The following is a 15,770-nucleotide window of genomic DNA, read 5'->3' on the forward strand; positions in this document are numbered from 1 at the left end:
GGCCTTGGGATAAAGACTAAGCCCAAATGGGCACTGTCAAACCTAGAACAAGGGGGGGAGGGGGCGCAAGAAAAGACGGATGTTGGCCCTAAGTAAAACGGCCCGTTCAGATTCTGAAAGGCCCGGAGGAATTCTCAGTCAACCGTGTTGACTAAAGGGGCACTCCAGACCGTCAGATTTGGAGATCTGACCCGGTCTCTAGATCTCGTGGTGGACATGAAGAGGCGCATGGTAAAACGGAACACACTAGCACGCAAGATTAGTGGAAAACGACCAACTTGCTGGTGACAAGTGTCAAATGTTGGAGACACTTGTCACCACCGCCCCTGAACACTCAGCAATGGTTATTAAAACATTAAACCAGGGACATGCAAACATTTCCACCCAAAACCTATATCTCTTCACACTAGAGAAACAAATTCTCTACAACCTCCTATATTTCTCCCGGCTGCGGCCTACCAGAGAAGACGGTGGTTGTCGACCGATAGCGGCGACGCCACCTTCTTCTCTGGCAAACCAACCTCCAAAATTCAAAACGAACAATGCCAACCCCCCTTCTTTTTGGCCAACGAATCCAAATCCAAATTCACTTTTCGCTCAAACCCTCTCAAACACCCAGATCGGACTCCGATGAGATGGAAAAAATTAAATCTTACCACGAACGAGCCCCAACACAAACCAACAAAACTAAAATTTCCTCAAACAAACAAAACGAACACACAAAAAACAGTTAGAAACACACATTCAAAGGCAAACCCTAAATTTGTAATTAATCTAAAATAGCAGCAATTCGGCATAATTAAATTGGGGTTTCTAGTCCATTCATCAAGGCGAGCAAGATGGTGCGAAGATTTTAAGGAAAGAAGGAAAAAGGAGTATACTTGATTGGAGTCAAGACGCTGGCGACGTCTCCTCCGATGCGTTTGAGATGAGTCTCTCTTTTTAATTTCAATTTCTCTCCTTCTTCTCCTTCTCTCTATTTTTTGAATGCTGTTGATTGCTGTCTTTAGGGTCTGAGCTCGTCTAGGTCAGAGTTTCAGTGTGAAACTCTAACTTAGACTTTAGGAATTTTGAGCTTTAAGTGAATGGTTCTTTGATGAATTTTGGCAGAATAACGGTATCCCTCAGTTTGGCGTAATAGCTTTGTATTTATAGGGCGAGGATGAAGGATAAGCATGTCATATTCCCTTAATGATGAGCTAGTAATATTAGGATAAATCCGTTAGGAAATCTTTTGTGCATCCCAGATTTCGTGGGATCCAAATGGTGAGCTTCTCGCCTTGAGTGGTACCACCACTTTTGCAAAATGAAAACCGTACTCCCTGTGGTCCCCTGTGCAAATTGTTTTTTCATGTTATTAATATATTGTTCAAGTTTTTTTTTAATTCTTTTCAGTTTATGATGCCAATAACTTGTTAATTTGAGATGATATGGTGGTAAGGTTATATGAAGGCTTTGGATTAACTTCTTCTCTTTTTTACAGGTCACGACGGCATGTGTACATAAGTGGATGAATGGCTTAATGTAGGGGTCTTGAGGAAGGAGTTTTGATGAGGCGTAAACAAAAAATTAAGAATATTAGGGGCAGGTTTATATTGTAAGGAATAAAACACCTCAACTGTACCATAACGTCATCCGTGCGTCAAATGGTAGTTTGAATGTAAATTTAATTAGTTTTTTTCTAAACAATGCTTAATGTAACCTTGAAAGGTGAATTTGAAGCCCAATGTTTCTTTCCTTAAACTTGGATTAGTGATATTTTAAGCTTTAAGATAAATCCTTAAGTGAAAATGGAATTCTATATAAAAAGAAATGTGCTTAATGCTTGCATATGCTCATAATTAGAAGTTACGACAATCATGTCAAAATAGGGAATGACTCTATTGAATTGGCCAAGGCTAAATGGGTGCCCCCAAATCAAAACAAAGACCATTCTCACATTTAAGTGCACTTGTAAATTGGAATGGGAACTTTCTAAAAACTTATCATTCTATATACAACCCTTTAAATCAATGAAACCAAAAGAAAAATTCCAAATTTTAAAAAGGAGAACAAACTCTCATGGATCTACTATGGAGAAGTGGGATGGTAAAATTGGATGACATGAGTGAATTTTATGGATGAGCTTGCACATACCTTAATATTTGGATGCATTCTTTGACTAAATAAAAAAACGAACCAAATGTTTGACTTCCCTACCTCTCTTTTAAATGGGCTAAATTTGTGTGTTTTTTTTAGGGTCCATGACTAAGTGAAATGGTCATGTGACAATAATGCAAAGCATGGAAATTTTGTTGCAACAATATGCCATGAACAAGATTAAAAGAAGTTTTACTGAATGTGGGTGAGTATATGAATGCAGATGGATGTAACGTGATCTAAGTATGACAAATTTAGGGTACGACACATGGATCTCAAAATCAAAGAAGAGGTTCAGAAGCAGATTGATGCCGATTTTCTTGTTACATATGAGTATCCTTAATGGTTGGCCAACATAGTGCTCGTTCCAAAGAAAGATGGTAAAGTTCGATTGTATGTCAACTACAGAGATTTGAACAAAGCCAATCCAAAGGATGATTTCCCTTTACCTCATATTGATATGTTGGTCGACAACACTGCCAAATCCAAGGTCTTTTCTTTCATGGATGGATTCTCTAGTTACAATCAGATCAGAATGGCACCCGAAGATAGGGGGAAAACATCATTTGTTACACCTTAGGGAAAATTCTACTACAGAGTAATGCCTTTCGGTTTGAAGAATGCTGGTGCAACCTATCAGCGAGCCATGCCAACGCTTTTCCATGACATGATGCACAAAGAAATTGAGGTCTATGTGGACGACGTGATTGCTAAGTCCAAGACCAAAGAAGAGCATGTTGAGTATTTATTAAAGTTGTTTCAATGTCTGAGGAAGTACAAACTCTGTCTGAACCCCGACAAATGTACTTTCGGTGTCCATTCAGGAAAGCTACTAGGCCTCGTCGTCAGTGAGCAAGGTATTGAGGTGGACCCTAACAAAGTCAAAGCCATTCAAGAAATGCCCACACCAACAACAGAGAAACAAGTTAGAGGATTCCTCGGACGTTTGAATTACATATCCCGATTTATATCTCACATGACTACTACTTGTGGGCCAATTTTCAAGCTTCTTCACAAAGATCATGGTTGTGTGTGGACTAAAGACTGCTAGAAAGCTTTTAATAGTATCAAGGAGTACCTGTTGGAGCCTCCTATTCTGATTCCTCCAGTGGAAGGAAGATCTTTAATTATGTATTTGACCATATTAGAAGATTCCATGGGTTGTGTGCTCGGTCAACAAGATGAAACTGGAAGAAAGAAGCATGTCATTTACTATTTGAGTAAGAAATTTACAGATTGTGAGTCTCGATACTCTATGCTCGAAAAAACTTGTTGTGCTTTATCTTGGGTTGCTCGTCGTCTCCGCCAATATATAATAAATCATACTACTTGGTTGATCTCCAAAATGGATCCAATCAAATACATCTTTAAAAAGCCTGCTTTAACTGAAAGAATTGCTCGTTGGCAGATGTTATTGTCAGAATACGATATTGAGTACCATACCCAGAACACAATAAAAGGAAGTATCTTGGTTGACCATTTAGCTCACCAGCCAATTGACGACTATCAATCTATTCAATTTAACTTCCCCGATGAGGATGTAATGTACTTGAAAGCGAAAGATTGTGATGAACCGTTGCCAAGTGAAGGGCCAGGTCCAGAATCCCGTTGGGGTTTGATATTTGATGGAGTTATTAATGTTTATGGAAATGGAGTTGGGGCAGTCATTGTCACTCCTCAAGGTTCTCATATTCCATTTACCGCAAGATTGACATTCACTTGTACGAACAACGTGGCAGAATATGAAGCGTGCATTATGGGTCTGGAAGAGGCTATCGATTTGAGAATCAAAATTCTTGACGTATATGGAGATTCAACTTTGGTGATTAATCAGATCAAAGGAGAATGGGAAACTTGTCAGCCTGGTTTGATTCCTTACTAAGATTATACGAGGAGGTTGTCAAATTTCTTCAACCAAATTGAATTTCATCATATACCTCGTGAGGAGAATTAGATAGCAGATGTTCTGGCAACTTTATCCTCCATGATTGTTGTGAATCGGTGGAATGATGTGCCTATAATAAATGTTATGTACCTCGACAGACCTGCTTATGCGTTCGCCGCAGAAGAGGTCATTGATGGAAAACCATGGTATCATGATATTAAATGCTTTATTCAAAGACAACGAAGCATTCATGCTAATGACCTTCTTTCTGAATGCATTGTTGGCTGGTACCTTCTTTCAGAATGAAGACGTGTTGTACAAAAGAAACTTTGACATGGTTTTTCTCAGATATGTGTATAGACACAAAGCATGCATGCTAATGACGGAAATTCATGAAGGATCCTTTGGTACCCATGCCAATGGATAAAAGGATGTTAAGGGCAGGTTACTATTGGCTGACAATGGAATTTGATTGCTGCAAATATGTGAAGAAGTATCATAAATGTCAGGTTTATGCTGATAAGATTCATGTGCCTCCAACCCTTCTCAGTGTTATCTCCTCTCCTTTGCCTTTCTCTATGTGGGGAATTGACAAGATTGGTATGATAGAACCTAAAGCTTCGAACGGACATCGCTTCATTCTAGTGGCCATTAATTACTTTACCAAGTGGGTCGAAGCTGCATCGTACGCCAATGTGACCAAGCAAGTGGTGGTCCAATTATCAAGAATTAACTAATCTGCCATTATGGTGTTCTAAGTAAGATCATTATTGATAATGGATCCAACCTGAACAACAAGAGGATGAAGGAAATGTGTGCAGAATTCAAGATTGAACACCATAACTCATCTCCTTACAAACCCAAGATGAATGGGGTCGTTGAAGTTGCGAACAAGAATATAAAGAAGATCATCCAGAAAATGGTTGTGACTTACAAAGAGTGGCATGCAATGCTCCTTTTTTCTCTGCATGGGTATCGTACATCCGTCCGTACTTCAACTGAGGAAACCCCTTTCTCTCTTGTATATGGAATGGAAGCAGTGCTCCCCATGGAAGTTGAGATCCCGTCAATGAGAGTCTTGATGGAAGCAAATCTGTCTGAGGCTGAATGGTGTCAAAGTAGATTTGATCAGTTGAATTTAATTGAAGAAAAGAGGATGAAGGCTTTATGCCATGGTCAATTGTATCAACAAAGGATGAAGAAAGCTTTTGATAAGAAGGTTTGACCTCGTGTGTTCAAAGAAGGCGACCTCGTGCTCAAGAAGATCTTGTCTTTCATTACTGATTCTAGGGGCAAGTGGACTCCTAATTATGAAGGACCATATGTTGCTAAGAGAGCTTTCTCTGGTGGTGCTTTAATCCTTACAACTATTTATGGTGAGGAGCTCCCTCGTCCTATGAATGCTGATGCAATCAAGAAATACTTCACCTAAAATATAAAAGAACAACTCACTAAGTTGAAACCCGAAAGGGAAGCTTAGGAAAAAAAGAGTGTCTCGGTGGGCCAAAAAACCGAAAGGGCGGTCCATGCAAAAGTTAGAGACATAAACAAAAAATGATTATCCCGGTAGATTGACACTCGCAAGGGACAATCTAGGCAAAAGTTAGGGATTATAACAAGTAACTGCATCAGGCCAGACTTGATCAACTTAAAGCGACCTCACCCATCAAATTCTTCTCAATCAAATTACTCTCTCCAGAAACTCGAACACAATGGATTTCAAAGTTGATAGGGATAATAGTGGCCATTGCATTTTAATGTAGCCTTTTCCTGTATTTACCATTTTTTCATCTTTGTAAATGATCTATGGGGTCCCACCATTTGCGGACTACCATTCCTTCAATAAAATGCAAGACTTTATCCATTTGTTTGCAACTCTTATTTTACTTCCTTCTTGCAAAATAACTTTTTACTTTTGATGAGAAAATTCTTGAAACAAAAGCTTAAAATATTTTGTTCTTGCTTTTAAGAAGTGTGTGTGTGTTTCTTGTAATTTATGAATACAATAGTGAATGTAAACAGTAATCCCATAAAAGGTTGGATCATAATGTGCGGAGCTCAATGCTTTCTTAAAATAATGTCTTCATTATCCTCAATGGAATTGCAGCAGTGGATGATTCTTGCTTCTTTAGGAGACCTTCCCTACATTTGGCACCATTATGTTGGTATCCCCAGAGAAGATTGGGCTTGAAGGCAACTTTACTTCATTGACGACTTCTTGTTTTATCTCTAGTGAGGCTTCGATCCTGTTGAGATTAGCTGAGTGTTCATTTGTACTGAGATGTTTATTTCATCTCCAGTTCATCTACTATTGCCTGTTTTGTCATCATAAACATGACATGTATTCACGCATGCATATACGTCATACGTAATTAAATTCATATTTCATATTCATATTCATATTTCATCCCCTGTGTTGCTTTACTTAACTTGGTTGCATTTATCCCCCAACTGATATATATTTCCTCTCTTCAGTAGAGTCATCGACCTTAAGCAGAAAGTGTATACCCTTTCTAAATCCCCACAGAGTTTATTCCTCGTGGAAGACTTTGCTTTAACTCTCCTTTCCATACTTGGATAGGATAAATCTCCGGTTTGAGATCATTCCTCACTGGGAAGAGTCATGTTTGACTATCCCTCTCCAGTTTATTCCTAGATTAAACCTGAAATCTAACAGGTCTAATTTTGAATCTCACTAGGCTGTAAAAACCTAGATTAATGATACATTTATTTTGTACCTTCAAATACTTCGATCCCCCGTGAAGAAAACTTGTTTATGGTTTCCCATCAAAGATGAATTTTGTTCCTCAACAGTTTTCTTATAACACTTTCTTTGAAATCCATACCTAACAACAAAGGCAATCTCTTTATTTGAGAAGCTTATTTCGTTCCCTGATTTTTGTTTCGAATGACAAATGACAGTCTCTTTTCCGAGAAGTTTGTCTCTTCCCAGTGAAGTTAGAACACATATTAACTTCCTTATTCTTCCATCAAATGGTTATCTCTGGGAAAAATTCCTGCCAGAGAAGTTTGTTGGAGCTATTACCCTTTTCAAGTGGAATACTTGATTAAAGAAGAAATTGAAACCCATTCGTGGCATAAAACCCGAATCGTGTGAAAATTTATTCGACAACAAGTGGCGGTCTCTTGTTTGAGAAGCTTGTTTCGTTTTGGACGACAAATAGAAGTCTTTTTCGAAAAGTTTGTCTATCCCCAGTGAGGTCCTTTCACCAAATGGTTATCTCTCCGGAAAATTCATGTCAGAGAAGTTTGTTGGAGCTCTTTCACCCTTTTCAAGAGGAAGTCTTGATTAAAGAAGAAACTGAGACTCATTCGAGGCATGCAACCCGAATAGTTTGTTGAAGTTTATTTATCATTTTCAAGTGAAATACTTTATTAAAGAAGAAATGAAAACCCATTTCTGTGGCATATAACCCGAATCATGGTTGAAATTTATTATCCAACGACAGATGGCAGTCTCTTCTCCGAGAAGTTTGTCCAATCCCCAGTTGAAGTTATTATCTCTCTGGAAGAATCCCGTCAAAGAAGTTTGTCGAAAAGTATCACTTTTTCTTCCATAGAGTGAAGTTAAAAACAACTAATGGTAATTTCCCTAATAAGCCTGTTATAAAAAAATCATCCTCATTAAAATGGCCATCTCTCTAGAAAATTCTCGCTAGAGAAGTTTGACGAGATTTATTTTAGATGATGCTATTTTCTCTTTACTGGAGAAATTGGTTTTTAAGATCCCCGGTGGAGTCATTGGTTCCCATCTCCCATTTAGTGATCACCCTCTTCTCAAATGAAAGTCTATTAAAGAAGAAACTGGATCCTTTTTCCAATATTAGAAGTTGTTCTCATTCAATTATCAGAACTTACGTTCTCGTTCCCCGATGGAGTGTTAATATTACCCCCAGTAATTTAAACACTTTCCCCAGTTTGTTAGTCTTTGGTGCTATTCCCCGGTGTTAGTCCCTCTTCTCTCTGTTTGGTTTCTTCGGTAGTAGTGTGTCTCCTGTGGCATCATAACCCACGGAATTTAGAGTCTTTCATTCACATCATATCATGAGGATCATTGCAGTATCTTAGGGTCAAAAATTCTGCATTTTAATATTCAAGTCCCTCCAATCTCGTCGAGACGAAGATTTCAACCTTCATATCTCCAAATGGAAGAAACTTAAATAAGGGCAGCTGTAATACCCTAATTTTCACCCCTAATATCCTTTATCATTTGTATCATTTTCATAACATCAAGGTCATCAAATACTTTTGTGTATGTCCTTCTGCTTTGCTAACCCCACAAAAATACAAAAAAAAATATATGTCTTGCTTTGCTTTGTTTGCAAGTTAGGGTTTTGGTATCAAGAAGTGAAAGGGATGGATCAATCAATGCTTAGTGGGATCATAGATATATCAAGGTGACCAATAGTCTCCCTCTATCAACAACCAAAGTTTCTACTCACCTCAATTTAAGTTCATCAAGCCACAATTCATCTGACACTCCAAATTATGGTTTTGGTCAAAGTCAACTTAATGTTGGCTCTTTGACCAAAGCATGACCCTATGGCTTGAGGCATCATCCAATGTATTCAAATGTGTCCTCATAACCCACTCATACAATTTATATGGCTTAAGAGGTTAGGTTCATAAGCAGATGAAAGTTTGAACGCAACTGATGAAAAAGTCAATAGATGCTTAAAGTCAAACTTTGACTTTTAAGATTTTTGGTCAACTATGGACTTTTCAAGTCAAGGACTATGAAAATATGATCATTGAAGTCATTTGGTCAAGTTTAGTCAAGAAAATCAAGGTTACTTGCAAAAAGGGCAAAGATGGAGAATTTCAAATTTTTACCAAGTCCCTAAAAATCATGTCCAAGTACCCAACTTTCCAAGGCCATAACTTGTGATACAAGCCACCATTTTATTTGATCCAATGATCATATTAAAGAACTTGCTTCATACTTAAAATTTTCCTCATGTGATGAAACCTCAAAAAATGCATGAATAAGGAGATATGGGGCCATGAAGTGGATGATTCATTTGTTTGTCGAGTGGTAAACAAATGAGCTAGTCAAGTGACCAACTTTATGCCAATTTTTTACCAAGATCCCAACTGATTCAAGAAAAGTGATCAACATGAAATTTATAGATCACGATTCCATCTATCCAAAATGTCCAAGATCAAGAAATTCTCATGCTTGAGCTAAGAGAATCGAACTTGGGAAGACAGCCTCATGGAATGGTTCATAGGTCAAATTCCAAGCCAAAGTACATTACAAATCCAAACAAATCCAAAAGTACATGTACTTCTTGCTTCTAAATCTCACATAATCAGAATATTTCACCAACTTTTGAGCTATTATCCAAGTAACTAAACTAATACACAATGAACTATCCCAATTGTTGCATAAAGTAGCTTTAATCCAATAAGAAGTTCCATTGAGCTCCCAAGTGGACTTGGATCTGATACATACCAACTCCAAGCCTCAAATAAACCTCTATGCTTCAGCAAGGATAGCATAAAACATTCCCTGAACTCCTCTATTTTTTCATGCTTCCCACTTGGAGAATTGTGCAAGAACCAACCAAGCAAGCAATGAAGTACAAGCCAGGATTATTTTATGATATCTGAGGCTTCTTGAACCCTCAAGGATCCCTATAAATAGAGGACAAAGACTAATCTATACACACACCAATATTTCCAAGAAAAAGACCATTCTTTAGAGATTTTCAACCTTAACTTCCATTCTCTCATTTGGCTCGTGCATTCTGCAAACCAAAGGTTCCAATCATCTTCTGGGAACTCATAAGGATTAGGAGAGGCATCAAACAGTAGCTGAAAATAGTGTTGAAGAGGCATTGGACCTTGCTCCAATAGGTATATTCTTGCACTTTGAAACTCATCATACATATGTCATTTCATTTTTCTTTCTGAAGCAAACATGTAGCATTTATTGTATTAAGAATGATCATTAGCTTACATGTCATTTATATTGTTGTTTATGCGAATTTAAGTTGCATGAAACCTAAAGTTTCAGTTCTGGTTTTTACCTTCGTGCATATTCATCTTTAGGTATTATCTAAAACCTATCATACCATTGTGTTCCTTATATTTTTATAAGCAATTTTGATCTTTATTTCATAAAAAATGTTTGAGAAATGAGAGAGATATGATTGATGGAAGATTGGAAAAATAATGAAAGAAAAAAAATGAAAAATAAGAGAGAAAGGTTGAAGATGATGTTGAGTTGGCATTGAAAAAATTCAAAGGAAACATGTTATATAATATATACAATTGTTTACGTTTTAATTAACGGATGTATAGCCACCCCAGTGGTAGAAGCACACGCCCAAGGACGTGATTTTGAACCTGGCCAGTATAATGTTTATTTTTTCTCACTTGTTAAATGTTCATTTTTCTTCATAATTTCAAATATTCATAACTTCATGATCCCTTAACATTTTTGACCCATTATTTTTTCCATGTGTTCATGAGAATGTCTATTTTATGATGACACCAAAAAATCCCAAAAATATTATTTATTTCACCATTTTTGATTGGATGGAAAACATGTTCTTTTTAAGTGTTTTGTTTAGGATCCTAATCAACTCCTTTGGTTCATCCCTTGTTTTTTTATTGTTGTTAAATGTTTGTATGATCATAGAACACTCTTTCAAGTGTTAATTGTTATCCTTAACATGTTTTAACTTGATTATCTTCATACAATGTATCAATTGATTCACCTTGAAAACATGTTTGAATGAATGGTTAGGAGATGATTAGGGTTCCCACTTGCTTGTTTCTTATTCATGCCATGATTAGGTTTTAGGTCTAAACTTGTCCCTAACATGCTCTTGCCTCTTGTTTAACTTGTATGCATAGTAATCCACTTAGGATTTTACTTTGTCAATACCATGTTCATATGATCCATGTTTGAATATCCTTCTCTTGTCATAACTTGACTTGACAACCATACATCTTGATTATGATACTTGTCCTATATGGTTGATACCCTTGTGTTGAGTAATGTACACTTGTTTAAATCATATCTTATAGTTCTATCCCAATTTGTGATGTTATATCCATATCTTGTAATTGTTTATCACTTCATTCAAGTATTTCCTTTATAAACTCCCATGATGATTGAATATGTATCTCATACTTGCTCATGTGTTGTCTCTTGTGGTGTCATATAAACCTTTGTCATGTCTTGTCTATGATCATCATACTTCAAAAACATGTAAGTAGCTTGTTCATGGCTTACCAATTTATGTGTTTTTATGTACCTAAATCCAAGGGAAAGGATCTTATGTTGACTTCTTAGTCATATACTGTTTGTTTATTTGTTGACTTTATTTGTCCATTCATGCATTAACCCTACCCCTTTTTCAAACTAAAACACCCATTTAAACCTTGACTTACCTTTAGTCAATGGATCTTTCAACTACACTTGAAAATGCTTTAGTACACATGAAGCATTTCAAACACAACCCTTCACTTACTTTTAGTCAATGGATCTTTCAATTACAAATGCTTTAGTACACATGAAGTATCTCAACTCAAAATTTGACTTACCTTTAGTCAAGTAAGACTTTCCAAAACATTTTTTTATCCCTTTTATTATCCCATAAAAAATACAAACAACTCTTAAAAACATAGATAAAATCAAAAGGTTCCTGTAGAGTACTATAGATGTTTAGGGTGCTAATACTTTCCCTTTGCATAACTAACCCCCGTACCTTCGATCTCTACTTGCTTTGCTCCTAGTTTTACTATTTTCTATGCATATTTATGTTGGGTTTATTTTGACTCTTTTCCCCTTCCTTTGGAAAAATAAAATTTTGGTGGTGATATCAATGTTTTGCGAGCCAAGTTAATCCAATAGCTTGGTCTCCGATTCTCACCACGACACCTTGTAATATCCCATATACCTTAAATGCTCAATTGGTTGTTAGTCTAGACCAACTGAGTTCCTATATACTCTATCTTTTGTCAGTTGAAATAATTTTGAGCTCCTATATGCTCTAAGTGTTGTCAATTGGAACCAATAGAGTAACTAGTTGACTCTGAAGAGATCAATTATTATTAAAAGACCATTATTAATAAGTATAATAGGGGAGATTTTGGTAACATTAATAATGTGTCAATTGGTACTAGCAGACAAAATATCAATTGAGATATTTTATATCATTACCTAATATTATATTATAATATATATATGTATTTTGTGTGGTGGAAAGAATAGGAAGAAAGGTGTGGATAAGAAGAAGTGGAAAGAGATAAGAAGGAGAAAAAGGGAGTTATCAGGAAGTAGGAAGAGAGAAAAGAAAATATGGAAAGTAGAAAAGAAGAAAAACGTGAGAAAAAGGAAGAAAAATATAAAAGAAGAAAGAAGAAAAAGGAAGGAAGAAGAGGGGAAACCTCATGGATTAATTACCATTTTCTTCATCTTACCTTCTACATCATCTTCTCCATAACAAGTGAGTTCTAGTTAGAACTATCATTGAATATAAACTAGGGTTTGTGTTGAAATCAAATGATAGTTGATAATGATCCATGATACATGTTCTATCTTAGTCATGAAAGTTCAATGAATGAATGATTCACCCATGTTTCCTATGATTGTGGTACTCTACATATGGTTGAATGTTGTTATTGTTATCATGGTTATATGTTTCACAAGCTTGTAGAATCATGAAGTGTAGATGTGTTGTTTGGTGTGAGTTTATCATGACTTATATTTTAGAATAGTTGGGTATAATTAATATTGGAAGAAAGAGTGTTTAGAAGAGATATTTTGGAGATTATGCAGGTGGAAAATGGAAGTTTCAGGGAGATTTTGTTAAAGATAACATGGACCAATCGATTGGTCCTGGGCGCTCTTCCAGGCCAATCGATTGGGAGGAGCTACTGATTATTTTTGGAAAATGAGATTTTTCAGGGGCCAATCGATTGGCCCTTTCTTACAATCGGCTGTCCTTTCTATTTCCTTTGAAAATGTGAAGTTTTAAGCCCAACCAATTGATTCGCCTTACCCCATAGTCGATTGATCCTCCCATTCAATCGATTGGTTTAGTGCATTTTATGAGAATTTATCCCATTCAATCGATTGTTTATTTTTGTCAATCAATTGACATGAATTAATTCATAGAAAAATGAAAATATGCCACCAATGGGGGTTGAACCCAAGACTTCATTGGTATGGTGCATGCCTTACCACTAGGCTAAGCTCTTATTGTTGAATATTTGTACAATGATCAAGTCTTAACCTAAATTCTTGATTAAGTTAGATTGTTAAATTATTTGAGTGTTGTAACTCAATTTTGGTCGCGGACGGATGCGTTAGAATAATGACTATATTCTTGTACCATGTTATATTACCTTGTGTGCCTTATACATGTTATGAATCATATTATAATGTAGGCTAAACATTGTTGTTGTGATGAATGTGAAATAACATGATTAAAACTTTATAAATATTAGTGAGGAAACCTAGGAGAATGACTTAGAAGTATAATATAGGTTATGAAAATGAGTACACAGTGATGCTTGGACATAATGATACCTCAGTGTGTATCGCAAATAGGTATTCGCTTGATTATGAATCAATATGCATTGTATGGAACATATGGAATACTTTGTGGATGGGGTGGATATGATCACCTAGGATTTGATGAACACCATGAGAATTGGTTTGATATTTGGTGAGGAACATTTTTTCCAAAATTCCTATTTGGTGAGGAGACTTGCTCTGAGAGTCCTATTTGTTGTCGAGACTTAATCACGTATTTGGATATGAATTATGCAAATACCACTTCAAAGGCATAGGTAAAGTGGTAAGTGGGGATGTGGTACCAATGATTCTTGTCTAAATTGGGTTTGAGCCCTAACCATGGCGGACATGGGGGAAAGGTGGACACCTAAGTGGGTTAGAGGCCTGTAGCAAGAGTCGCCACCGCGTTTTTATTGTTTCCAAGGGAAAAGGGAAAAAGTACGAACAAAACCCAAAAGTAAGAAGTTTTGAAATCAAAACTAATAAAATGTCAGAGATTATAGGTAAGGGGGTTGGTTACACAGAGGGAAGGTGTTAGCACCCAAAGTTTCCTAGGTACTCCTAGGGAGCCCTTTTTGTGTGCATGTGTATTTGGTACAAAGTGATGTTTACAAACAAATAGAATGGGGGGATGAGAAAATAATTCATTAATTATATTTTTGTGTTTGGCAAGACCTTCGGTCTTGTTCCTACGTACCAACATAAAAATGAAGGATCAAAACCTCGTAGTTCGTGATACAAATTTCAAAATGGATGCATTGCTTTTAATCAAAATAAAGTTTGAAAGGCACAAAGGCCTAAAAATGGTTTGAATGAGTTAGTTCTTTTTGGATTTTTAAAAGTTTAAGTCAAGTATAGTTAAGTTTATTTACAAGTTTGATTTAAGAAAAGAAGTTTGAAAATGCAATGGCATAAGGCCAAAGTTTCTATCTTTTTGCAAAGTGGTCAAAGTTTAGAACAAAATAAGTTCAATCAAAGAAGATTTCGAAAAGGGAGGGAGATATTTTGAAATTAAAGAAATGGGGAGGATATGAAAAGACTAATCCTATGTACAAAATTAAAAGTTAAGAGTTGAAAAGATCTGACCAAATGGGTAGCAATACAATAGACAAGAATGTCAATAGAAACCCAGAATTCCCTTGGACTTTTAGAATCAAGCAACACACAAATGCACAATTATATTATCTTGAAGAGCAAAGGCATCAAATAAAGATAGCCACATCGAAGCTTATCCATTCCATGATCTTCTTCAAAATAGCTCATGTAACAGATGAATTCCACAAGTCACAGGTTCAAAATAACAGCTTCACAATGATCATGTTACAGATGCACTCAGAGGGATCTTGAATGATGTATCAGATGAAGTTTCAAATTACAAGCACTTGGTTTCTCAATAATTTGGCATTGACCAAGTCCTTTAGCATAGGAAGGTTGCCTAAGTTCTAAGTCCATTTGTCCAGGATCAAGCCAACAGTCCAGACAAAAGTTTTTTAGGGTTTTTGTTGTTATTATGTACATTGATGGTCAAAGACCATACAAACAAGCAAAGTATATACAAACAAGGAATATCACACAATATGGTCCAAGTGGACAAAGTGAAAATTGCATTAACATAAACAATTAGAATGATATAAACAATGGCAAATGTATAAAAGCTAGAATTAAATGACATTAAAGTAAATGACTTGAAATTAAAAGTTAGTTGTTAATAGGTTAGAAGTTAGTATTGTTTTGTTTTTGCTTTTCATTCTTAGACATTCTTTGGAGAACACTCAACCCACTTATCACAAGCATGGATCCTTGAGCCAAGATATCTTCCAAAGGAAGGAAAAAAGGCCAAGTTTCCACACAATACCATGAAAGAGGGGAGACTTACAATCTCACTAACTAGAATGCTATGCCTTTTATGTCATAAATTTAGCGATGTGTTAAGCAATCGTAATTGGACTTATGTAGAAGTCACAACTATTTGAGGTCGGGCAATATAATTTTGGTGTTAATGCATGTCAGAGACATAGTATTATGGACTATGCTCATGAAACATATCACACACAAAAAGAATATGCAAAAGGTGTGGCCTAATCTCATCCATACTCATGTTAATTTTTCAATCAACTAGCTTTAGGACTTTGAGATATCATAGGCCAAATGAGATGAATGCATAAAGAAAGGGAATGAGATGAAGTGGGA

At 36.2% G+C, this 15,770-nt stretch overlaps 1 protein-coding gene and 1 long non-coding RNA gene across 2 annotated transcripts; both read left to right on the forward strand.

Annotated features, from left to right (window-relative positions):
- Window positions 1-383: 383 nt before the first annotated feature.
- On the forward strand, window positions 384-1,743 carry LOC127097367 (uncharacterized). Its single transcript, XR_007793012.1, has 2 exons — window positions 384-1,266; window positions 1,484-1,743. It is a non-coding gene; the product is annotated as an uncharacterized LOC127097367 (long non-coding RNA).
- Window positions 1,744-2,740: 997 nt separating this feature from the next.
- On the forward strand, window positions 2,741-4,330 carry LOC127095743 (uncharacterized). The gene is made up of 3 exons (XM_051034390.1): window positions 2,741-3,064; window positions 3,548-3,961; window positions 4,094-4,330. Exons 1-3 carry the CDS (start codon window positions 2,741-2,743, stop codon window positions 4,328-4,330), a joined length of 975 nt encoding a protein of 324 aa, XP_050890347.1.
- The last annotated feature ends 11,440 nt before the right edge of the window (window positions 4,331-15,770 follow it).

The sequence above is a fragment of the Lathyrus oleraceus genome, chromosome 6 (assembly GCF_024323335.1).
Source record: "Lathyrus oleraceus cultivar Zhongwan6 chromosome 6, CAAS_Psat_ZW6_1.0, whole genome shotgun sequence".
NCBI classification, from domain to species: domain Eukaryota; kingdom Viridiplantae; phylum Streptophyta; class Magnoliopsida; order Fabales; family Fabaceae; genus Lathyrus; species Lathyrus oleraceus.

Bases quoted from the DNA above. Each gene is read 5' to 3' on its own strand.
- LOC127095743 (XM_051034390.1), top strand. From the start codon at position 2,741: ATGCCTTTCGGTTTGAAGAATGCTGGTGCAACCTATCAGCGAGCCATG. The intron at 3,065-3,547 runs GTTAGAGGATTC...GCTCGTTGGCAG, and splicing joins CACCAACAACAGAGAAACAA to ATGTTATTGTCAGAATACGA. The intron at 3,962-4,093 runs GTGATTAATCAG...GAGGAGAATTAG, and splicing joins TATATGGAGATTCAACTTTG to ATAGCAGATGTTCTGGCAAC.